Source organism: Gambusia affinis, linkage group LG21 (assembly GCF_019740435.1).
Source record: "Gambusia affinis linkage group LG21, SWU_Gaff_1.0, whole genome shotgun sequence".
Lineage (NCBI taxonomy): Eukaryota > Metazoa > Chordata > Actinopteri > Cyprinodontiformes > Poeciliidae > Gambusia > Gambusia affinis.
In genome coordinates, this window is record NC_057888.1 from 8,699,416 (window position 1) to 8,725,157 (window position 25,742).

A 25,742-nucleotide genomic window follows, 5' to 3' on the forward strand; every position below is an offset into this window, starting at 1 on the left:
TCAAAAGCAACTGAGGGATGACAGAGAGGAAGAGGGAAGGGGAATAAGAGGAGATAACATTGTCAAGCTCTCGTTGACGACAGCAGAACAATGCAGGAGGGAATCTTCTTCGCTCTGCAACTTATGAGGCTTTTCGTTTTCAACCACTTTTCCTCCACTTCAGATCCTCCTACACTTTTTTTTCCCCTTTAAGGTTCAGGAAATCAGATGCAGAGTCATCTGATTTCCTGATTTAGTATGTCCATTAACACAGTGACACCCTGTGAACTTCATCTGCAGTCAGTCTGCAATTTTACCGCAGCTGCTTCATCCTAAGGGATGAGGGGCTGAAAGCGGCTTATTTCAAATAGTATCACATCCCACTGACATGTCTCTTCAATGATGAGTATTAATGCACAACGTGCATCCCCTTTGTCATTGTTCAAAAATAACAAAAAAAAAGATTAGTGTGCAATTAGAACAAAGCAGTAACTTTACATAAACCTTCAAGATTTATTTTGTCATCTTACAACTACACATTTCAATGTATTTTATTAGGATTTTATACCATAGCTCAATAGAAAATGTGGATAATTCTGAAGTAGGAAGAAAATTATGTGTTTTAAAGATTTAACAAATAAAAATCAAAAAAGTGTGGCATGCACATATGTTTAACAGGCATTACTTTGACAGGCCTCAATAAGATTCCATCTATAATTTCTCAGTACAAACCCTGCTGTTTTCTGAAACAGGCCTCAGAGGCTTGTTAGAAAGCATTGATGAATGAACTGCATCATGAAGACTACAGAACACAGCATACAACTCAGGGATAAGGTTGTTGATAAATCTAATGCAGCATTAGATTCTAAATTAATAACCCAAACTTTGGACAGAGCTCAGTTCAACCCATTGTCCAAGAATGGAAAAGGTACGGCCAAAATGTCCATCAAACTAGGCACAAAAATGCATCATTAGGACAACTAATAATAGTGCACTACACTAACGTAGCCTTTATTTAAAAATAAAAGCTATGTTAGTTGGTTACAAGCCATGGTTGAAAGTTGAAGAAATCCATAAGATTTCCTGTTTACAGTTTGCCACAGAGTAAACTAAAATTGTGGGAGAAGATTATTCTGTCTGATTAGACCAAAACTCAACCTTTTGTCCCACAAACAGTCTATGAATGGCTGAAAATTGTAATTGCACATCTTGAACTCATCATCTTTATGGTAAAGCAAGGTAACAGCTGCATCATGCTATGCTGATCATCTTTTTTGCAGACACAGAGAACTGATTAAAAACTTTGTGCGTGTGAACACAAGAATGGTCAAGTTAAAGCACAGAGCTGGAATCTCTCTGAGAATTTTATAAGCGTGTTCACACCAGCTCTTTTTAGTCCACTTTAATCAAACTCTGGATCGGTTCTTAAGAAAGTCCAATGTGAATTGACAGTGCAATTAAACCCAGGTTCGGTTCCAATGAAGTGAAATATGGTGCATTTTGAAACCACATGCAGATGCAAGTGAACCGGAGACCACTCCATAAGTAGGAATCAAACTAGAGCAGGGCATTGTTGGTAAATACAACCTAAACAAACGGGAGAAATGGGTCGTGGTCTTTTGCCAAAGACAAAAGAGAAATCCTACAACCGCTAAAATATGACCCAACTCCATTTTTATTTACATTTTGTGAAGAAGGAAGTTGCCCTATATGTCTTCTTCAGAGGTTTTCATGTTGTGGATCTTGGTACAGCACCACCACAGGTGAGGGGGTGAACATTTTTTCAAAAGGTTTGGTTCTTTTGACAGTGCAATGTCAAACCGCACCAACTGAAAATGTAACAAAAGTTGCTATTTTGATCCCCAATCAAACAGAGTCTACCACACTATCGTGTCAAAAAACAAAAAATACGAAGTTCACTATGCAGTATGTTTGAGATATTTTGCAGATAAGAATGAACTAGTATTTCAGTTTGCAGATGCACAACACTGTAAAGATATGCCTAATAAAACTTGCAGCTGTAATCGACCCAAAAGGTGGTCCTACAAAGTAATTACTCAGATGTGTTGAACACCACTTGACAACACACCCTGTGTCACTTTGTAAATGCCGACAATATTGTTGAATCAAAAAAATATTTCCATGAAAAACTCTTAAGCATGGGATTGTAACATAACCCAAATGTTTAAAAAGTTCAAAAGATATCAATAGTTTTGAATTCCAGTGGATCAAGAGAGTATGAAATGGCATTCCTGAATATCTTGTTATTCTTATTTTGCCCATCTGTCTTGAAAAGAGGACATCAACCTTTAAAAGCAGAGCCGAGGACTCTCCAACTCTACAGATAAATGTCAAACTGATCTTTTTTTATTAATGCCACTAGACTTTCTGAGTTCCAAGAGCTAAAAAGTGTGTAAAGACATGGAGGCTTAAATACCAGCTCCTAATGCTTAATAGAAGATACTGTTAACAGATCCAATTTTACCAAAATGACACAGACATCACCATGTCATTCTCATAGGTTAGATATCAACTACATAACAAAATAGACAGTGAGAGGGAATCAATGGCATTTCCTTCCCCAGTTATGCAGTTTCCCTTGTGGGTAAAATCTACAGCAAAGGATCAAATAAATGTCAGACACAAAAGAAGGTGTCAAATAAAAATGAAATCCTGAGCTCACCGGTCCTGAAAGTTTGACGACTCTGACTTTGTGTGGCACCTGCTGGGCTTCCACACCTGAATTTTTCACTCGCTGCATCACAGTTCTTTTCGCCCCAGTTTTAGGTCCTAGAGTCTGAGCTGGGCCTTGCCTCACCGAAAGAGGGGTGTTCTTTTGAGGAACTTGAGCGCCCGGTTTGTTTGCACTCTGTAAAGAGCTGTTTCTTCTTTGTTGCAGCAGAAGTGGCTGCTGCTGTTGGTTCTGTTGGGGCTGCTTCCACTGCTGCTCAGGACCTGAGCCGGGGGTCTGCTGCTCCTCTGGGCTCCCTTTTACCATCTGTAGGCGTGACTTGACGTTGGGGCGTGGGGCAGGGATCAGGGCAGGAATGCTAGGAGGCATGGCACTGTCCTGATTAGGATTAGCTAATGTGTGATTTACTGACTGTTGTGGTCTCTGAGGAACCGGCCTCTGCTGCTGGTGAGCCTGTAGTGGTAGCAGGTTTTGTTCTTGCTGCTGCTGTTGCTGCTGCTGCTGTGGTACAGGGAGTTGCTTTTGCTGATTTGGTAGTGAAGGTTGAGTCTGTGGAGGAGTAGAGTCCTGGTTTTGTGTGTTTGTCTGAGCGTTAAGTCTCTCCAGCAGCTCCTTCTTCCTGACACCAGCCTGCATCTGCCGACGCAGCTCCTTCCTCTTCAGGATCTCCTCTCTCAGACGCTTCTGCTCCTCGATCTTCAGACGGTACTGTCGCGTCTCCTCATCTTCGTCAGGGTCCTGCAGCATAAAAAGCATGTTGCAAAAGGTGATTTAACAGTAAAAAGGGCTGCTCAAAGAATAAAAAATTATAATAATTGTAGTCAATATTAAAATCACAATTATATTTAATGGAGTTGAAGCATCCTATATTTCTCACATAAAATTAAAATTTTTCCCAAAATTTTCCTAAGTTGTGTCTCTTAAGGCATGGCTAATTTATTTTACTCCAAAGAGATTTTACATCATTGGAGAACACTGAAGACCTGTCTATTTGCAAATTTGTCTGTGGAACGCAATTCCAAATTGGAAAATCTGAAATACTCTCAAAGAAAAGTGCATATTGGGAAACTGAAATATATAGAGACAATGCTACTTGACATGCTCTTGGATGGAGTTACAAAGCAGCCAGTCCAGGAGTACCATTTATTAATACGCATTAACATGCACAGTTTATGCATATTGAGTGTATTTGGTGTTGAAATGTTAAAATAGAGGCATTCATAGAGATGGTTTCAAATATTTTAACTAGTTGTAGTCTCAAACCCCCACTAATATCAGAAATCCATTGTACAAAACATTTACCTCAACTTCTTCTACTTAGAAAAAAATAAAATGCTGGAGCTCACTTCTGAATCAGCCAAATTTCCCTTTATTAGGTCTAGAGCAAGTCCAAACTTGGACTAGTTTAAAATATGTAACATTTAGACAATGTGGAATGGATTACAGTGGACTGACAGTATTCACTAGGATTACTAACAGTATTGGCCAGATTGAGCCATATTTCTAAATAAATCTAAAATTTAAGGTACTGAACGACTACTGCAGAAAGGCACGGTATTTCCTGAGTTAATATACAACGTCCCATTTTAGAGCAGCTTAACAGGGGAAAAGCATTTCTCAACTATCAGGACAGCTATTTTTTTGTTGTTTTTTTCTTGCAATTGGGTCTGATCCTTGCTCACTGACCTGTGGTATTGAGATGTACGGTGTGTTTGGAGTTTCCTGTTGTTGAGTCACCACCCTGCCTGCTTCCCCAGCCTGTGGTTCAGTCTTCGCAGCTTGGCCTCTTCCTCTGCCACCGCCATACGCCGGCTGAATGTTCTGCCCCGGACGCGTTCCCGGCGTTGTCCTGGCAACAGGATTGATGCTGGCAGCGGGGGAGGAACTGTTCATGTTTGTGTTAGCAGGTGCTACAGGGAGCTCCCGTAGGTTGCTGTTGCGGTGCTGCATTTGCTTGGAGATGGGCGTGTTCTGAAGACACAAAGAGATTTAATTCAGGTCTCTAATTACGTTTTATCTACTTGCATAATTTTGGTCTCAAATGAAATTGAGGGGTTCCAACTGAATAAAATAAATACAATGAAAAAATACTAAAGACTAATTTTGCGACACTATGGCAAAACAGAACACTCGGATTTCACTTTGACAAATAATGACCTTCTCTGTTGATCTCTTACCATTCTCTGCCTGTTTGACATGTTCCTCTGTGGGGGGTTCTGAGAACGGGGATTCATGTGCCTGGGGCCACCATGCCCCTGCTGCTGATGGAAAGGATTTTGACCATGATGTGTCATGGAGCGAGGCTCATTGAGATTTATCTGTTGGTGCTGTTGATGGGGCATCTCTTGCCTATGGTGGTGGTGGTGCTGCTGCTGATGTATGGGATGGGGAGATAAAGGATCATGATGTGGCAGCTGGGAGACAGGGGGGGAAGGCATCAAGCCCTGCAACGGTAGCAGAATTCATATTAAAATAAATATTTTAAATCATCTTGAATTATTTTTCTATAAAATGTTTACTTGGTAATAGACAGCAAACTTGTGAAATTGTGTTCAACTAATATCATCTCTTTCACATGGAATATCCCAAGGCTCTGTTATGGGGCCTTTTACATTTTTCTGTACATGCTCTGCCTCCCAGGAAACACGATCAGGGAGCAAAATATTTTTTTGGCCTTTTGATGCCCATGGCGCCTCCTTGTACCTCTCCTTGAAGTCTTCAGATTCGCTATAACTGCTCTTCTTCTAACTAAGTGAAATAACCTAATGGATGAAAAATTCTGTTTGCAAAGCTGGTAAAACTGAAATTTAGTATTTTTGGTCCACCAACTCAGATACCAACTTTGAGACTCTTAATTCTCTATTCAGGTTATATGCTGAAGTCTAACTTATTTGTGTGTATAGAAGAGAGAAAAAATTACAAGATTATCCATATTCATTTTAAAGGACACACTGCTAAATGATTGCAGTACTTAGTTTTGATTGATTTTTCAACTACTGACCAGCTGACTTCAAACAGAGCAGATCAAAATTAATGCTATCACCACCAAAGGGACTATTTGATTTGGAGCCAGAAAAGTCCAAATATGATTCACAAAAATACAAAAACAACAAAATGCATTATAGAACTAGAATACAAACATAGACTATGACACTCTCTATTTTGGCCAATGAGTTAAAATTATGACTAAGGTTATCCCTAAGAGGGACAACATAAAATTTTTGCCTGTTTGTATTGCACTTTATTAACATGGATTTGAAAATCCATTTCACTTTGCTTTGATTTTTGATAAATTCATCTTCAAAAATGAGACCAATAAAATCCTACATTCACGATCAGAATCCTTGTCAGTAAGCAAAGACACCTTTGTAGAGTCATATGGAAACTTTTTGCCTTTAATTAATAACTGGAACATTGATCGATACATTTCATATATGCATATATATGCTTGATAATTTTGATTATGGTAATTGGCAAAATGCGATATTTATTACTTGTTTCATAACTGGCTACTCTGTCATGCTTTTATTGTGTAAAGCACTTTGAACTGGATTGTTGCTGAAATGTGCTAGTCAAATAAACTTGACTTAAAACTCAAATTTGAGGATATATATGAAGGTCCTCTCAACAAGACCACATATATATATATATATTACTAACCTATTTATTTGTATCCATCATCAACAACAGACAAACTTGGAAGACGAGGATAAAATCTTACCTTTGTATATTTCATAGTCTACTTATTATCCCACTTGTCATTTCATTCTGCAAGTGTCTATTTTACATGCTACTTATTGGTGATTGATATAAACAGAACTTTAATTGTTGCTTATCTTATTTGTTGTTGGATTTCAAATATCATACGATAAGGATTCCCTCACTAGGGGGAGCTCTAGTCTATTTCTCTTGACAAAATGCATTGGCTCTTGCTAAGTGAGACTGTTTTGAAAATAACTTCAACTTTATGGGAACATAAAAACTACTCAGAACACTTAATAAAAGTTTCAAGCAGAATCAGAGCATAAACAAGATAAAGAAATGTCTACCACTTACTCTTCGTTGTACCTGCAACCCAAACTGAACTGGTGGAGGGGGGAACATGTTGCCCTGCTGGCCGAATGGCTGCCGAGGGCTCATGAAAGGCCGGGGCTGGTTTGGAGGACCACCTTGTTGATTCAGGTTCACCATCCCCTGGTGGCCTTGGTGGGGAGGGAGGTTGGGTCTCGGAGGTTCTCTCTGGAACAGTCCTAACGGGCCCTGGCCTGGCTGGTTGAAGGGTGCTCCAGGAGGGCCAAAGCCCATGTGGGCCTGGCCGGGCAGCTGCTGCTGGTGGTGGTGGAGGTTGTTGCCGCTGTTCATCAAAGTGCCGGGCCCCGGGTGATCAAAAATATGCTGACCTGGAAACCGTGATGAATCTCCACACTCTGTGGACACACAGGGAAGACAAAACAACAACAGCTCCGTTAAGTTTGTTTTCTCACAAAGAAGAAATTTCAGATTTCTTTGCAGCATGAAAAACAACATCAGACAACTCTATTAGGGTGAATGGGGAAAGAAGAATATAGGTTATCAATTTTACATTAACGATAGGTATGAAAAATCATAAATATGTATGTTTAACTCCATTTCCAAGGTTCATTCACATGTATATACATACATGCATTTAACATGAGATCTGCTAATACAGCAGCACCAGAGAGCTGGCAGCATACCCTCTAGGTATAGTGCTAGAGGTGATGAAGAGAGCTCAATATGTTCTGAAGGCTTCCTAACACTCATCAAGGCTAGACGTTGAGACTAACCTCCTATAAAGAGAGGCTCCCTGTCCTGAGGGCCCTGAGGTGGCTGGTTCCTTAGGGGCTCCATGTGATGAGGCAGTCGCTGGGGTGGACCAAAATTACCTGGCATGTGCTGCTGGAAGTCTCCCAGGACCTAGGAAGAAAACCCCACAAAACTCATGAATCATTTCACCAATCTGGAAACTCAATAATCAAAAAAACACTCTAACTAATAAAGGGAATTTGTGGAGAATTAGACCGGGCAGGGAGAGTGTGAGTAATTGAAGTGCTGGGATCTTTAAACAGATGTAAACATCAATATGCATGCTAATACCAAAGGAACCCTTCAGCATGAATTCCTGAGCAAACCTGCATTAATATTTTTTGGGGCTTTATTGATATAAATGAAGAGCCAGTGTCTAATAAGGAAAGGGTGTTTCGGGGGGGAATAGGTGGCCTCATCTTTGTTTCAACCACTTCGTCTGGTCGACAGCTTTCTACTCTAAACCCAATCAATTTAACCAAGAAAACCAGATAACAACTATTTAATCCCTCCTTGGAATTTGAATCCCCCCTCATAACTGTCTCCTTTATTCTTTAAACATTCATCTCTGTTGAAAAATTAACCTCCTATTCAACACGTGACACTTCCACAAATGGGCTGCTTGCCTCCTCTGAGCCTATTGTAAATTACTTAAGATGCTATCAAGGCCTAATCCATCTTTATTCCACTGCTCTATGGAGGTATTTAGAGAGAAGAGGTGTTAAAAAGCAAGGCCAGAGTCCCCAAAACTTGCTTAACATAAAGTTAATCAAAGGGGCTTATGAAGACAGGGGATCACAATGGGGGCACAATCATACTATTCTAAAAGGTCAGACAGACAGGTTTGCACAATGAGGACTCCGGTGTCCATATAATACCTCTCAAATACCAAAGCTCATCCTCTCACTTCTAATCCTTGATAAAACAGTGTCTGGAAAGCTCAATATTTGAGTGAAGCTGGTGAAGCTCCCAGCTAAAAAGGTGTAATATAAGCAAATATATTAGAGGAGGCCAAATGTTAAAGCACTCAACTCATAATGAACATCTGATTTTAACAAGATGGTTTTTTAAGATAATTTATATTGATTTCTTAGAGTGAACAATAAAGTTAATTGATTTGTGAAATATTTGAATTCTATGGCAATACATATGCATTAATATTTTTCCCCTTTCTACTTCAGTTGTATAACTGTAAACTACATTTTTCATAGCCACTGACATTAACTTTTGATTATTGGTTTGTTTCTTGTTATAGCCAAAAATTTCAATGAATTATGGCTATAAAATGTTAATGCAAAAATGCTCCAATTTCATATGTAACTTAATTGTATGTTATCATCTGAAAGCTTTGTGACTCAAGTCGCATGCCACCTAAAAATGTCAATTATAGGGGATATGATGGCATTTTTGAAAGCAGGGTTGATTAAGATGGGAGAAATTAAAAGTACAACTGATACCAATTTCACTACCTACTATGTGTAGGATACTGATTCCAAAACTCCACAGAACCTTGCAATAGAAAAAAGTTTCAACTGTCCTTTTAAAATTTCACAAACAGTCTCAAACTAAGGTTCCACAGTTCACAGTTCTGACATTATTATTAGAAGCAGTGTTGCACAGAAGTCCTGTTAACTTTTGTAGATGCTGACTTATTTCAAACTGTAACTCATAAATAGCAGGGTACCAAGATGAACTGCTAGCTTTGTTTTCTGGCTCGGCACAGACGCTGTTGTGACATTAATTCTTTTTCACACACCTCATTAGCAACTCCTCTACAGCCATCAGCATCAGTAGGCATCACCAAGAGATGACTGTTCATAGATGGAAGGAAGCCAAGCTTCCCTATCCAGCACATTACAACGTAGAATAAGGATTCCCAAAATGTAGAAATGTTTTCAAAACTAAGCAAATACCTATCAAATAAACAGCATCTAATTTTTTTTACAAAATGTTCTTTCAAGCATTTATTTTTTTCCTCCATATGTTGATTTTCCGATAAATTAATCATTTTATTGAATAATTTAAAAAAAATCATCATAAGTTGGAGTTTAGAGGCTTAAAGATCCGTAGAAACAAACATTCCTAAGAAGAGCTTTAATTGGTGTTAAGATTAATATTTCAAAACCTGTCTCCAAAAATTTTATGCATTAATACTGGAGGCTATGACCCCCCATTAGTCCAGCCTTTAAACAATTAAATTTGATGGGATGATAATGTATGATAATCACGCGTAATCACATGTCCACTGATAAATGGAGAGTTGCCTGCTGGTGTGTCACCTGCATTTCAAATCATGTCCTTGGCAATGGTAGCCTAAATGTGATAGACAGCTAGGGAATCCAATATTGTGCTGTTTATCTCCCAACTTGTCTGAATTCTCTTCCCAATACATCTTCTGCTTTCTGATAAGAGCCCAAACTGTTTTTTAGCAAGTCTGCTGTCAACATCCAACATGATGTTAAGACGTATGGGAACAGTAGCAGCATCATTCTGACACAGAAGGTTGAGAAAGAGGTAAATAAAAATACAGCTTTTCATTAAGAGCGTCTCCAGAGAAACAGCCAGGCTCATTTGTACAGCCACATGAAGGCAATTGGATGTAGTCATTTTCTGATTGCTAATTTGCATAAATCCATATAAAATGCAATTTCCAGAAATATGTCAGTCAGCAGCAGCCCCACCTGATGCCTGGGCATCATTATCTAAAAGGATGGTGCGACTTAGGGCACTTCGGCTCACTTTGTGGCAAGCAGGCTTCTTCAATGCAATTATGTCTTGAAAGATATTTCTGTCGCCTTTTGGGAGGGCTTCTTTGTGACTCAAATGGAAGACCCTTTCTTCCAGAAAAATCACTAATCTCAGATACATTTGTATGTCAAATGTAAGAATATAAGATGGAAGGTGGGGGGACGCCTCAGTCCACCACCATGTTTCACTAGCTCAGATATCATTGAGAGAACGTTTCTGCGTCTTTAGGACACAAACTTGCAGAGACTGAATTTTTACCAAGAGTATATCCCATATTCACAATACCATTATGTGCCAAGCTGGCTTGTCTGAGCTCCACACCATCCATGAAGAGCTGTTAAGTAATTCCCGTCACAGCAGAGCCCTGCCTCCAAAAGTCTTCAGCCTGGAGCTCCTATCATGTGTTTCCAGTTGTACACCCAGGCTCGTATCGCTGTTTATGGATTTGCTTTAACAGTATTTGGTCAGTGCACATGGTCTAATTGAAGTAATGATATTTCCTCTAACATAAAGGGACATCGACCGTGTGGCGAGTGAAAGAAAGTGAAGCAAATGGAAGGTGAAGGAGCAGCTGCTACTCACAGGAAACCTCTGAGGACCCACAGCAGGTCTGGACTGGCTCTGAGCAGGAGGCATCAAGGGCACTGCAATGAGAAGAGAGCGGCAGAAACGGGGAGCAAGAGGTGGGGGAGGGGTGGAAAACAAGGAAAATGAGAGGCAGTAGGCAGAGAGGGGATGATTGCAGAGAGGAGGAGATATCTCTATACTAAGGATTCTTAGGCATAAATGTTACATTTCCACATTATTTTTTTTTTTTACGTTGATGGGTAAGGAGCAGGGATCTCAAGGTAATATTAATATCAAAACAATTTACAAAAAAGTAGAGACGGCATTTGCAGTTTCATAACATTTGGCATCAAATAATTCAATAAATTCAATTTTGGTGCAACTACGTTGCAAAAGAATCACCAAAATAGATTCTTTGCTATTAATCTTTCTTTAATAGCAAAGAAAGATTCAGAGACAGTATATTAACAACTCATTCAGAGCTTTTCCACTTAATAGTGTGCAAATAAATACTACATGTGCAAAAATGAATGAAACAATGGACAATAACATCATTCATATGTCATCCTGTCTTTTAAGTGTTCTTTCAATATTTCATTTAAATCTTCTGTATTCTTAAGACTTAGTTTTCAAGATTTTTTTTATAATTTTTTTTGGATTTTTAATTTAAAAAAATTTCAACATCTGGAAATTAACATCCTAAATCTTGACTGATTTATCACACACTAAACACTTTGAAACCCAGTTTGTGATCTCTGATACATTTTTTTATATTTGCAAAACTTAAAAGCAATGGATAAGTTTAAGACCCCTTTAGGAATCGCCATTCCAGAGCAAAACCCCATGGTGTAACAATGGACTTGAGACTCAGGATACTTTCATCCGAACCGCCCAACAGTAGCTCTCGCTCAGTGCTCAGGGACTTTGTCCTGCTAGAAGTTGATTACACTCCAGTCTCAAGTCTTTTGGAACCTCTAACAGGCTTTCTTCCGGGATTGTTCCACATTTTGCTTCAGCCATCTTCCCACTGACTCTAACCAGCTTCCCTCTTCTTCATGAAGACAGGGGTCCCCCACACCATTATTCTGCTATTGCCATGTTTCAGAATGGAGAACCTGCATTAAGGACTACATGTAATTTTGGTTTTCTGCCACACAAAGTGTTCTGCAAGTGGCCCGATAGTTTAATTTCTGTCTCATCTAACTAAAATGCATTATGTTTACAGTTTTTCCCCAGATAGCTTGAGAGAAAATGCAAACATGGCTTACTATGGCTTTATTCTTGATACTCCTAGGAACCGGGATAAATGGAGTGCAGGATTACTGGAATAATTTATAATAATGTACCTCTTTATTTTATTTTTTTTCTGACCAATAAAAAAATAACTAAAGTAATTAAACAGAAGAAACTAAGACAACACATGTCAAAATAAAAAGTCATTATTGATAGGATAACCTACTTTGTACAGAGGGCTGTGCAGGTCCTCTGAAATGGGGGTTAATGTGGATGTTTTTGGATTGAGTGGGCTGTTGTTGGTGATGCTGAGGGAAACTAGGCGGCGGGGAATTCATCATTCGAGGTGGGGGTTGTTCCAGCTGGGGTCGTATCGGTGGGGAGCGATGAGCCAGGTGAGAGGGGAGCAGCGGCTGAAGAGCCTGCTGGGGAATGGGGCGTCCGTGCTCCTGGAAGGGAAGTGGTCCTCTTGGACGCGAAGGGTGGTGCTGATGGGACTGCAGATGCTGCTGATGCGGGGAAGGCATTCGAGAGGACGGCTGTTAATTGGAAAATGTAAGAAAACGAGACAAGCTGTCAAAACACAGGTCTTCCCATTAAGAATGACACCATTTCATTGGCAACATGAGGTGTAACTGTTAAACAGAATCTTAATTTAAGGAGTATTTATATTTTAATGGACACTTTCAAAGGGAGCTACAATGAATATGAGTCACAAACATAAACATCTGTACCTGCAAAAATATACTAACCAACTGATAAATGCTGGGGGGATCAAACGGTACAGCTCAGTGGTGTTTCAAATTGATCTTTGATAATTGGTCAAGCAAACAAACAAACATGCCACTGACCACATTAGTCAAATGGTAAAAACCTGACAATTACAGTATGTCGCAAAAAGCACGACCTCATTAACTGCAGACAACAAAATGTTTGTGGTGTTGGCATGTCATCCATGTGCCATTAATTTTTCATTCCCTGTGTTGGTGTTGTGTTTGGAATTTTACAGCTTATTATTATTAATTAATATAACCTAAAAAAATGCAGTGCTGGAGTTTAAATGCAGCCTTGAGAACTACTTTAACCTTAGGGGTTCTCTTTAGCTCAGTTTGTTTTGTTACCTGTAGCCTTGAGCTAAAGTTTGAAGAACCGCCACAGATCTATACAGCTTTTGTTTAAAAATTTATTTAAAAGATATTAATTTCAGTTTGATTTATGTGTACTACTTACGGAAGGCATCGTTGTAGCATATTAAACAGCTCGGGTTACAAGAAAAAGGCTGATATCAACAGTTCAGATTTTTCTTTTAGTTTCTATATCACCCTGAATATGTACAAGAGAAAAATCAGGTGAGTTATTAATAGAAAATAGAACTTTTGGAGAAGCTATTTTCCACAAGTAGCCACTAATAAGTGAAACTAAATTTAGAAAAACATCAAACTGGAGATATGGTCTGACGTTTAGAAACTGTTCATATATTTGATCCAGTGAAGCTGTATGTTGCAGTTGGAAAGAGATTTCAAAACAAGATCTATCAAATAAAACCATTGTAGCATGACGCGACGAGGACAGAGTCAAAAACATTGTGTGAGGAGTTGTGGGCAGAGTCAAATGAAAACATTTTTTTCATGCTTTTCTGTTGAAGTATAAACATTAAGTGTACTTAGTGTCAAAGTTTAATTTGTTGTTATAGCAAGATGGTACAACCATGTTTTTGGTTGTGCCCATATAAATGGTATATATAAAATTTGGTTTATCAAAAAACTTTCAAACAAAAAACCATGTCTTGTTACATTACCACTAAAGTATCGACGTTATTATTCAAAATAGTATATACTTTCTCAGTACATCAATATAGATTTACACCCTGATAACTTGGAGGTTAGAATTGTCAAAACAGAAAATATTTGACATTATTTAAATGTATTAAACCTGCATTTGAGCTAAACAGATTTTATTAAAAAAAAAATAGTCACAAATGTCACAAGTTGATAACATAAAAAGGAAATAATGCACACTATATCCGGGTAATATAAAATTACCATAAAAGAGGCTTGCACTTGCAGATCAAAGTGCAAAAAAAAAGTGCAATCCTCCTGAGTCAGAAAAAACTGACTCAGGAGGGTTGAACAGAAAATAATATGCCAAGCTGTTCATTTTGAAAACCATGTACTATTTTCAATCCACTTGAAAACTATACCCTAACTTTGTTTTAGTCTGTCACAATAAATTTGTATATAATATGTAAATTATTGTAAGGGAGAAACACTTTCAAAAAACCCAAATGAAATTTGGGCAGATAAGTTTACCTGTATGCTCATGTTTCCCATCAGGGGCAGCATTGGGTCATGCATTTTTCTTCTTTGTCCTCCTCTAAAATCTGTCATTCCAAAGCCAGAGAAACCTCCTCTTCCTCTGCCTCCTCGCCCCCCTCCTCCCACTCCTGCTCCTCTGCCTCGGCCTCCGTGACGGTTTTGTCTCTTCTGCCGTTCCTGCACCTCAAACTCCATCAAGTCTTTCTTGGCCTTGTCTGAAAGCTCTGGAGACACATAGAAACGTAATATTCATGCCTTCCTCTTTCAGGGAGCAAAGTATAAATTATCTACAAAAATAATCAAGAAAACATAAAAAGCATACCTAGAGTTTCAGGGATGTGCCTTTTTTTACTGCCAGAGTCCGCCAGGCGCACAACAGCGCCATCCTTCCTCTCAGATTTAAACCGTATTCTGCCAGATTCTGCGCCTTCTTCGTCCTCTTCATCAGATTCCTCCTGCGTTTCGACCTCAAGAAGAGTCTTATTTCCACCCTGGAGACAGTGCCCAACATTAAAATCACAAGTACCATGGCGGTGTGTGGTGCAGAGGTAGAACAGCCGCAGCTGTCCCGGATTCGATTCCTGAATCTGGGACTTATGCTGCATAGTCTTCCCCCGAAATCCCTCTACCCACATTCTGCTGCAAATAAGAGCCACTAACATAAAAAAAAAAAAAAAAAAAAAAAAAAAAAAACAAGTAAACCACTTTAAATTTTCCAGCTACAATTACAGTAATTCATGTCAGAGTTACTATTCTTTGGTCCATCCAAGTTTTTAGTGTAAAAAAATGTTATCTTAAAAATTAGAACAACTTTTACAGAAAAGAGTTGCGTTTATGAAAAACAGGTCAAGAGATCTTAAACTTGAAGCTCTGGGGCCTCAAGAGGCTGTCTAAGCCTGACAAAGCACCTACTGAGAAAACATTAGCTAAAATAATATAAAAACATCCACAGATGAACCAGTCAACTGACTGATTGATAATACAAATTTTATTTTTTTATATAAATTTGTTAAAAATAAATAATTGCAAAATTGAGAAAAGTCATACAAATGAGAAGTTTGTATTATATAGTTTTAGATTTAATCACAAATCAAAGCACTTAGTCCAAGCCCACCTCCTCTGTCTCATAGACTGGAGGTTCCTCTGTAGCGTCGTCTTCTTGCTGCTCTTCTCCTCTCCCCTCCTCAGCGTCTTCCTCCTGAGTCGTGTCTGCTTCATTGCCATTGGATCTTTGAAATTCCTCATTCTTAAAGGTAAATACACAAAGTAAGTGTCAGTTCTCTGATATTTACCAACAATGTACTGCTGTAATTTTGAAATACTTGGTAAAAAAAATCCTATCCTATTTCTGTTAGAAAGCAAACTAGCAAGAATCATCTCGACAAACAAATGAATATAAGCAAAAGAGGTGAGTGAATTAAGAAAAATACAGGTTTGTTGAATTAATGTAGGATTTGCATTTTAGATATATAAAATTTTTACATCAACAGAGACAAAAAAAACAAGAGAATGGAGACCAAAATGTTATGGTGAGGATTTGGAAGGCACCAGGGAGCCCCACCCCTTTCCAAAGGCAAATTACCATAACAGTGGGAGCAAGGCTTCATTACTATTCCTGACAGCATTTGAAATTCAATGAGATGTAAATGTTTGACATGATATACAGAAATGCAGGCACAGATAAAAACACTCCTCCCTGCTTCAGTGATGGTGAAAATATCATTGACTGACTCCTCACAAATCACTGTTATTGGCTGAACTGTAAGTTCACGACTGCGTAGCGAAGGAAGCAAAACATTCCAGGATGACAAATCAGTTTTTCTCTCTTTTTATCTTCATAACTGTTTCATTCGGCTTCTGATTCGTTGCAATTTATTATTATCAATTCAAAATAAATAAGTCTGTTGCAGAGGCAAAAATCTACAAGTCATTCACTTACTAACAGAGCTAGTAAAGCGATTCAGAATAACAAGCATTAGCTGGTAAATAAGGTCAGATTGCAGGTCACACAACAGTGTTTCTCTGTTGTACCCCATTAACCTCCCAACTGGAAAGCACATAAATGCAAAACATAAAAACAAACCTGCAGAGAAGCAAACAAATGGAATGACTCTCCCAAGAGAGGAGAACATCTTAATCATTTAAACCATTCCGCATAATCCTCAATGAAACAAGGGTGAGCAAAGAGTCAAGGTCAACCAGTTTAGTGACCCTGTAAACAGCAAATACGCATCTATACCCACACATCCCCCTAGATTGGAAAGAGACAGCCACTTTGGCTAAGAAGGTCAACATCTTATCTTTATTTTGAAAGGGGAGATGGGCTAATATATCTCTGTCAGGTGCCAAACACAATCACAACACAGTAAATGGAGCATAACAGACATTTGCACATGGATTTGGCCTTATCTTTGATTCTCTTAGTCTGGCTAAAGAGGAAAGGGAAACGAATAAAAGAGAAACTAACATCAATCATTAGAAAACTGTATGGAGTGTCCTTAGGAAGGTCAATAATCTTTTCACCTGTGTGAGACTTTATCAGATCTAGTGTAAAAGCCAGAAAGGGGGGGTGGGCCTCCCATATTAACCTCTGGCGATTGGCAGCACATCTCCCCGACACAAAGAGGCTTCTCGCTGCTCTAAAGATACACGGCCCAAGGTTACAATGGCAGCGGGATTCAAAGGCGACAGCGGCCAAACAAGCCGTCAAGTAAACTTTGTCAGCAAGATGGAGAAATTTGCTGGCAGGAGGTGATAATGATTTTAATCGTCCTCTGCCCAAAAAACGCCAACAGATGTCTCCGTCTCCTGAATAGATTTTTTTTTCATCCTGACTTCTCCCAAGACGAGACATTATCTCTGGGATACAATAGAGGTGGGGGGGGGGGGGTGTGAGTGGGAGAACGTGTGGGTGTGATTGTGTGTGGGCGTGCGAACCTTTACACAGCAGCAATAAGCAAATGTGAAAACTCACTTGAAATTCACCGTCTAATGGCTCGTTGATGTCGATGTCTAGCACTTCATACTGGTAGCCATCGTCACCCTCAGCTGGCTCTCCGGCATAATCAATTTGGTTCTCAGACATCTCTGTGTTGTCCTCCAGGTTGTAGGATTCTGCATACGCCTCTTCCTCTTGGCGGAACTCCTCCTCCTCTTCGCAGCCCTCTGCACCCAGGTTCACGACATCATCTGTGTAGTCTGCTTCCTGCAAGTTGCCCTGCTGGTCATAGGAAGCTCCCATGCTGTATGTAGCATGGTGACCACTGAGAGAGAAAACAACATTAGAGCTGCTGGGTCTCATTGTGAAAGTTAATCACCTCAACAAGAGCTAAATTACTAAATGTGATGAAATGATTATTGAAATAATCGTCAACTAATTTAGTAATGGAGTAATTGTTAGCTGCAGTATGCAGGCTCACTAAAACGTCATTTGCTGAAAGAACAACTGATGTTCTTTCAGCAGAAAAGGCTGAGATGTTCATATGTTGTTAGAATTGTTATTTTTAGCTGTAGACGCATCCTTTGACACAGATAGTCAAGCGTACTCCAAAGGATTGCTATGTTATTGTATTTCAGGTCATAAAATGTTTCTTTTCTTTTTTTTTTTTTACTTGAACTATTTGTTTATTTGCCTCTTCTAGTGTATTTCTAGTATTTTTTTTAAAAAGCTTAAGTGTTTAAATGAAAAATCAACAGAATGTGACCCTTTTTTATCTAAATAATAATCTGAAAAATCAATTACTCATAAGAATAAGTGATTTTCATTTCTCTTCTTTGACTTTGTCCTTCACATCAATGCAGGCTGCTAATCAGCTGAACGTTTTGCAAAGTGTGAAAAAGATCCTCATACCATAAAGTAATTGCCAAAACCCTGAATATTAGTTTTGAACTTTTGCTGTTTTAAGCACCATTGTCCAGCTAATTTTAAATATAAAATAATACTTTTTAAAGAAGACATAAACTGGTGAATGAAGTTAATACATAACATGGAAACATAATCCAATATTTAAGTTTAGTAAAGGGTTTAAAGCAAATGAGATTACTCAAAGATACAGTCATGATTGAAAAAGTAATAAGGGCAGCATTGTCTATATCTTTGAAGAATCTGCTTTTTCTACCTATATTTTGTTCTTTGTTGGAGAACAAAATTCTAAATGTGAGATAAATTGAAGAAATAAACTACAAAAAAATGCTTTGAATATCTTGAGGGAAATCAGCTGCTTTAATTAGTTGCTACATTGACAAAAATGCTTATTAGATTAATAAAAAAGGCAAAAGAGGCAGGGCTAAAGTGTCAGAAACAGAAGCAAACACTGATGCTAAATCTGAGCTAAATAATTATCTGGAAATATTATTTTATGGAAATATACCTTGTGTTCAGGTCGTCATCATCACTTTGAAGAAGGTCATCATTTAGCTCTTCATCTGACATTTCTGAAGGATTCTAAAACATAGTAAAAAAAACATCATTCTAATGTGACATTTTCAGCCCATGTTAAAATTGTACCTCCTATGCCTCTTTTAGGAGTGTGTGTGTGTGTTTGTTAAAGGCGTGGGGGCAGGTCACCTCCAACCCCTGAGGATGCTTTATTCCCATGTGGTGAAGGCAATCTGGGCAGGTCAACACTGGCCTTTTTTGTCCACTACATTTCCTCCTGTTTCACATCAACAGTTCCCCCTGTGGAGGAGCCACCTGCTACATGTCCAATCCTCACAACTATTCTCAAGGGTTTCAACAGTAATACTGCCTAATGTTTTGGGCGTCATATTCCTATTGTAAGCACAAAATCCGCTTCAAACTCAATTGTTTTGCTGCTGCAAAATAAAACAATAACTGACTTCCAAACAGTTTTGTTTACGCTTACCTTTTTAGCAGACAGCCAGTCTTCCTCCAACAAATCTTCTTCCAAATCACTGAACAATATAAAATTAGAGCAGTGTCAAATAAACAAATAAATAGATGGATAATGTAGATAGAATTAAGCCTGCTTTGTCATCTTGCAGCCCCAAATGTTACTACATGAGGACAGCAATTAAAAAACAATTGCCCTTAAACCAGTGGTTCCCAAAGATTTTCTGGGCCCCCCTATGGATTACAATAGGATACAAAAGATGACTTGCAGTTGGATTTTCAGATGAAACTGGAGCATAAAGGTGAAAATTTTAAGAGACAGTTTTTACTGTATCTAAAACCATACTGTCACTGTGGTTGTCAATCTGCAAGATTATAATTTATTCATTAAAAAAAATATAATGTTTTACAGGACCTTTTACATGACCCTTAAGGAAGTTGAGCCTTTTTATTCTATTGAGCTATTAACAATGACATAATATCTTTATTTTTACAAATTCGTATTGGGCAACATCTCTTCTTAATATTGTTAAGCATTCGCCTCAAAAAAATTATAAATTCACCATCTGCACAGATCTTTAATGTTCTATAACTATACATATAGCAGGTACATATATTTTGAGGGGTTCTAACATACTTTTAACATTAACTTCTTAGATTAAAAGCACACTTTTAAGTTTCTGTTTGACTAAACAATAAGATCAATGCTGTATGTAGCTCTGTCTTGGTAAATGCAGTAAACAAGCTCTAGCATCACAATAGCAGAAGGATTGTTTACATCTATGAATCGTAATCACTGGAGTCCCTCTACTAAACACAGGGCACTGCGGCAGAAAAACCAATTCCTATAAAGCGGGAATGGTAGGTAAATAACCTACTTGCTGTTATCAGATATAACAGCAAGTATGCTTGCAACACAAGACAAGTTTAATGTTTGAAGGCTCATATTTGCAGCACATTTCATTGGTGATATTCAAAGTCTCATATATTTTAAGACAACTATGAAAGGAAGATCGTTTTTGATGTGAGGTTTTACCTCTCCAGAGCATCTTCTCCACCTCTTCTTCTGCGGGAACGCTCAGCACCAGGTTTGTCATACTCATCAAAGTCAAAGTCTGCAACAGAAAAACAGTTTCTCTTATAAATATACTACCAATTGCAGTTCTGCAGTAAAACATATGGTCTTCTTTAATACCAGTTTAAATATTTAATTGTTTTTAGATAACAATAGTATTTTCTCATTTATTAATTCAAGTGAGCTATAGTATCACGGAACAATAAGTTAATAAATAAAAAAATCAGCTACAGCTCATAAAGTACTATTACTAGCAATGAAGTAAAACAAAATACAGCTACATGATTATTGTCAAGCAGGGCATCTTAAGATACTGACTATTAATACCCAATATCTAAGAATAGTAGAGTTCAGCAACTCCAATCTTTGTCAACACTAACACCTATAATATTATCCTGGGAGCATGTCTGATAAGGAAAACTTCACAAAACAATCTAACTTTTGATGTTAACTTAAGTTTTACAAACATGGCCATAAAAACTGAACTGCTGGAGACACAAGGCATAATGAAGAGCTACAAAGTTGAGTGCCAGATATTAGAAATCCAAAGCAAGATTGGTCAATCTTTCTTCACAGCAACTGGTCCATGAGGATTTTTGTGCTATGTGATGAAATTTCTACCCTGTGAATAACATTTACAAGTATAAAAGTGTTCTTTGCTAATGTGTTTTTAGCTACTTAATACCAAACTTTAATTAGCTTACACTTCTGTGTATGAGCACCCTTGAAGCAGCTTTTAATATATGCCCCAAAGACATTTAGAAGAGAGAGGAAAGAGAAATGAGACAGGAAACTTTAAAAAAAATAGGTTAATGAGATGGGGGACAAGTTTCACTACAGTATTTCAGCACGCATCTTAAATGTACTTTAAGTTTAACTTTTTAGGTTAGTTCAAGACTTTATTTAATTCTGTCTGTCTGAATCATGAAAAGTTGCTCACTGATATTGACGGAAGATACTTTTTAGGTTCAACCGTGAAGTTTTTAAAACTGCAACTATGCCAAGCTTTCACATGCAGGCTGACCAAGCATTGGAGCATCGGTACATCAGCATTACAGACATACCAATGCTATAGCAAACACAATTACTGTTCTCAGTAATTTGTTCCCAATTTACTGAGAACAAAAGCTGAAAACATTTTTTATGATTATTATTTTTAATATGCAGTGCATACATTTTTCAATTTGTAACATAAAAATCTAAAAAACATTTGAAAACAACAACACAAAAAATAGGTCAGAATACTGCAAGTAGTATAATTTAAAAATGTATTAATACTGTGCATCTGGGATCACTTCAAATAATAATAAAAATAAAATGTTCAGGAATGCTAAATTCTAAGACACTGACCCAGTGTCTTAGAATTTAGCATATTAAGCATATTAATTAAGCATTATTAATTAAGCATGTTAATTTAGCATATTAAGGAGAACCACATCAAGTAATCCCCAAAAACATATTTTTGAGGTAAATATCATTACGCCAAATATGTACAGATCCAACTTCAACTAACTATTATTTCAGCAATTTTATTTTAAGTGCATTTTCAGATGCATAGAAATCTCTTAAGTGAATGAATGATTTATTTAAGCTGAATGTTGTAAGGTTTTATATGTTAAAATACACCCTTCAAAGCTACAAACCTCAATGAATAAGAAGAACACAGACTATGTTACGTCAGACTTTAGCCCTATTTAAAAACTCATATCTAAAATGTAGAATAGGAACACCAACAACTGGGTGCACACTTATTACATGCATAGAGATTTCCAGGTTTATAAATATATTAAGAATCTGAATGCAGCTAAATTTTTTAAAAGTAAAAATATTCTATAAAAGATTCCTTCCCTACATGATTTGAGTTCTTGTTCTAGAAGTATAATACAATTTGAAAAACATAAATAAAATAAAACAGAATAAATATGTTTTTTTTTTTTTTTACTTATTCATTCACTATATATGCGGGACCGGCACAGAAATATAACATTTCCAAATTCTGAAACTATTCTCTAGTTTCTATTCTGAAACTATTCTCACTGATGTTTGAGAATGTGTTCTTGCATTATTATGCCATTGTCATTATTTTACTTGAAAATGTTCTCAAAACGGAAATATTATTATTTATCACAATAACTTCTGAGACAATTTATCATCAAGCAAAAGTTGTTATTGTGACCATTTTTATTAACGTCTTCAAGATAAGATTTTTATATACAATTCTTCAGCATTTGAACAGACTTCTAACAATAGTTTTCGGGAGTTGTGGTCCATTCATCCTGACAGAACTGCTGGAACTGAGTCACATTTATAGACCAAACCACCTTCACACACTTTCTCTATAGGCTAGAGATCGGGACTTTGTGATGGCTATGCCAAAGAATTGACTTTGTTGTCCTGAGGCCACTTTTTTAGCACTTTGGCTGTATGCTTCAGGTTACTGTCTATTTGGAAGATCAATCTGAAAAAGAGTTTTAATTTCCTGACTCATGTCTTTAGATGTTGCTTCAATACTTCCACATGACATTATTTCCTAATGCAGAGTGCACCAGTTCCTCCTGAAGCAAAACAACCCCATTCTTCGCAGATGGATTGGTGTTCCTAGGCTTACAAGCATCCGATTTTATCATACAATTGTAACATGGTCCTTACAACCAAACAGTTCCACTTTAGAATCATCAGGCCTCAGGGCATGTCTCCAAAATAAAGTTGTTTGTCCCTGTGTTCATTTATAAACTGAAATCTGACATTTTCTTTTTATTTCAGTAAAGAAAGTTGTTAAAATACATCCACCGATGGGCCTCCAATTATCTCAGTTGTCAGTTAACCGGCCAGAATTTTGCAAAACCATGACATCAACATCTGGGCTTTTCCTCTTTATTTAAAGAGACATTAATCATTCTGTTTATAAACTTCTGCATTTGGAGACACTAATAAGACATATTCTCTCTGTCATCATTGTGACATTTACCAAAAAGAAAAAAATATTCTTTTACGCTGAACTAAACCACAACACTAAAAAAGAGGTACTTACCAATACAAACAAACCAACAAACAAACAGTAATGTCAAACACAGACAGTCACATACACAAACAGTAATGATATGAAATAATAATAGAAACTGTGCATTCCTTGTATAAAGTAAAAACTTGGTAAGGTTTTTTTTTTGCCTATATGGTTTTTAAACGGCAAGCTTAATGCATAATTTAACTAATTCATTCGTTTATTTAAAAATACTGTATAATCTGTCTGCAATTATCAATGCATCTGTATGTGTACAGTAATGTTATTTTGGGTGAGCTCAGAACTACCCTCGTCTTAAATCTAACGTGCTTCGAAGCTTCTGATGGCCTCACTAATCTAATACCAAGTAAACACAACAAGCCTCGAGTAAAAACACTCCGTAAATTGCAGTAATATAAATGTAAAACCACTAAACATCACGTTACTTTGATGTTATACCAGCCATTCTAAAGTTGACAGATTTTTCTTACAAGTTGTGCACCAATTTAGAAGCTAGCTTGCGTGCTAGCTTGCGTGTAATTGTTTCGTTCTTATAGCCTCAACGTGATTGAAGTAGTTTATTCAATTGAGTGTTATCACGTTCACGAAATTAGCTGTGCTGTGTTGATATTGGCACTGTAAACATTTTAGGTGTTTTACATTCCGTCGCTGGTCTACAACACGGCCTACAACCTTGGCTGCAGCCTCCTTGAAAGCTCCCATTAGCATTAGCTAGTCATGTTAGCTTACAGCTAACTTAGCATTTTTAGGTCAAGAAAAAAAAAATACTCACCCTGAGCGTCGGCTGCCATTGTGCAAAGCCCAACCGCTTAAGGTTTACGGAAGCAGTGGGTGCATTTAATACTCAGAACGTCAACATTATTATAGTTAAAAAACGGAGTAGTACGAAACAGCGTCTGTACAGTAGCAGTCTCTCCCCACGACGACGGTACAAACATGGCAGAGAGAGGTTTGAGGCGATGATGTATTGGGGGTGGAGAGACAAGCAGGTTCTTCGATCTTTTTGCTGCATAGACCCATTGGATGCACTTCTAACGATAACAAGAACACGTTGCACTGTTGCATTAGGACAGATGCACAATTTATTTTTAATTCACTACTATTAAAGCCCATATGTGTAAACTGCTTAGAATGACTAAGAAACTCAGAGGCGTTCCAATGATATGAAGATATAGGGTGCTCAAACCACCCTATGAGTTCGTTTATTTATTTAGATTAATATTTTCAATATTTTTCAGAAGAATTCGTACTTCTTGAGCTTATCAAGACTTATAATGCTTACTGGGATATTAAGTAATATCCCAAATTCACTGGTCAAAACAGTGAATTGAAGGTTGACACAAGGTTTTTAACATTTTCTACCAATAGAGGTCTGAAACATGTGATGTGCATATTTATTCAACCACCTTTATTAAGGAATATAAGATTAAAAGCTTTAATCTTATACTCCTAAATGAAATCCAGAACAGCTAATTGCCATTGGCATTACCCTATTTAAACACTATGCACATATTCCATTTAAAGAAAAGTGGGATGAAAAAAATCACAGATGAAACAAAGCCATAAGAAGTTCTGTTTAAAGCTGGGCTTTCAACTCCAGTCCTCACAGGCATGTGAAGATTTTAAATTAATTAAACCTGCAAATTTTAAATTAATCCCTGGTTCGGCAGACCTGAATTAAATTCAATAGACTCCTGCAAATGACCTAATTATTTAGAATTATTAAAATAACTTAAAATCAGGTGAAACAAAATCACATCTGTAAGTTGCAGGACACAGGATATCCTTTAGGATAAGATTGAGACTGTTAGTTTAAAGTTTCACAAACTATGTGGAAGACACCGGAAACAACTCAACTAAGGTGTGTTCATCAAATAAAAGCAATATCAACATTTTCACTATGTGCGGTTGAAAACTCAAACTATGCATCATCCTGAGCACATCATCCACACAGTGACACATGGTGGTATGCTGCGGGCTGGTTCTGGGCCGTCAAAGTTAAGTTAAGAGGTCTGGAGTTAAATGTAAGGCAATGTAAGAAAAAAAACTGTTGGAGGCAACGCAATACTTCAGACTGAAATTAAACCAAGTAATTAATTTATAATGAGACTCAAAATGTTTTGTTGTCAGATGTTTTCCATCTAATCTGACTGAATTTGAGCTGTTTTTCAAGGAGGAATCAGCTATTTTCTTCAGTTTCAAGATGTGCAATGTTGGAAGAAATATACCCATAAAAATATGTCATTCTTTCTATCATTCCACCACTAAGTTTTACTTTATCTTGCTTTATGACTAAAGTCAAATTGATACAATACATAATTTGGTTGTAATATGACAAAATGGATAAAAATTTAAAAGTAATGAATGTTTTTCCAGGAGATTTAGAGAGTAAACTTGAAGTGCAAAAAGTGGCTGCATAATGGTATAGTTGGTAG

General features: G+C 37.4%; 1 protein-coding gene across 2 annotated transcripts in view; it reads right to left on the reverse strand.

The window, feature by feature from the left end:
- rbm33a (RNA binding motif protein 33a) overlaps positions 1–24,298 on the reverse strand; it is a 34,067-nt gene extending 9,769 nt beyond the window's left edge. Inside the window, exons 1-15 of one of the 2 annotated variants that reach the window (XM_044104353.1) lie at positions 24,080–24,298; positions 20,247–20,325; positions 19,224–19,272; positions 18,729–18,802; positions 17,333–17,621; positions 15,473–15,598; positions 14,681–14,849; positions 14,353–14,582; positions 12,270–12,582; positions 10,826–10,887; positions 7,477–7,606; positions 6,728–7,098; positions 4,849–5,115; positions 4,358–4,642; positions 2,663–3,409 (exon numbers count right to left, since the gene is read on the reverse strand). In XM_044104353.1, the coding sequence (XP_043960288.1) occupies positions 2,663–3,409; positions 4,358–4,642; positions 4,849–5,115; positions 6,728–7,098; positions 7,477–7,606; positions 10,826–10,887; positions 12,270–12,582; positions 14,353–14,582; positions 14,681–14,849; positions 15,473–15,598; positions 17,333–17,621; positions 18,729–18,802; positions 19,224–19,272; positions 20,247–20,325; positions 24,080–24,098 (3,210 nt within the window). In that variant the 5' untranslated portion in view covers positions 24,099–24,298. Of the gene's footprint in view, positions 1–2,662; positions 3,410–4,357; positions 4,643–4,848; positions 5,116–6,727; positions 7,099–7,476; positions 7,607–10,825; positions 10,888–12,269; positions 12,583–14,352; positions 14,583–14,680; positions 14,850–15,472; positions 15,605–17,332; positions 17,622–18,728; positions 18,803–19,223; positions 19,273–20,246; positions 20,326–24,079 lie in introns of both variants that reach the window. The other variant, XM_044104352.1, reaches the window with a different exon arrangement.
- Positions 24,299–25,742: the final 1,444 nt, after the last annotated feature.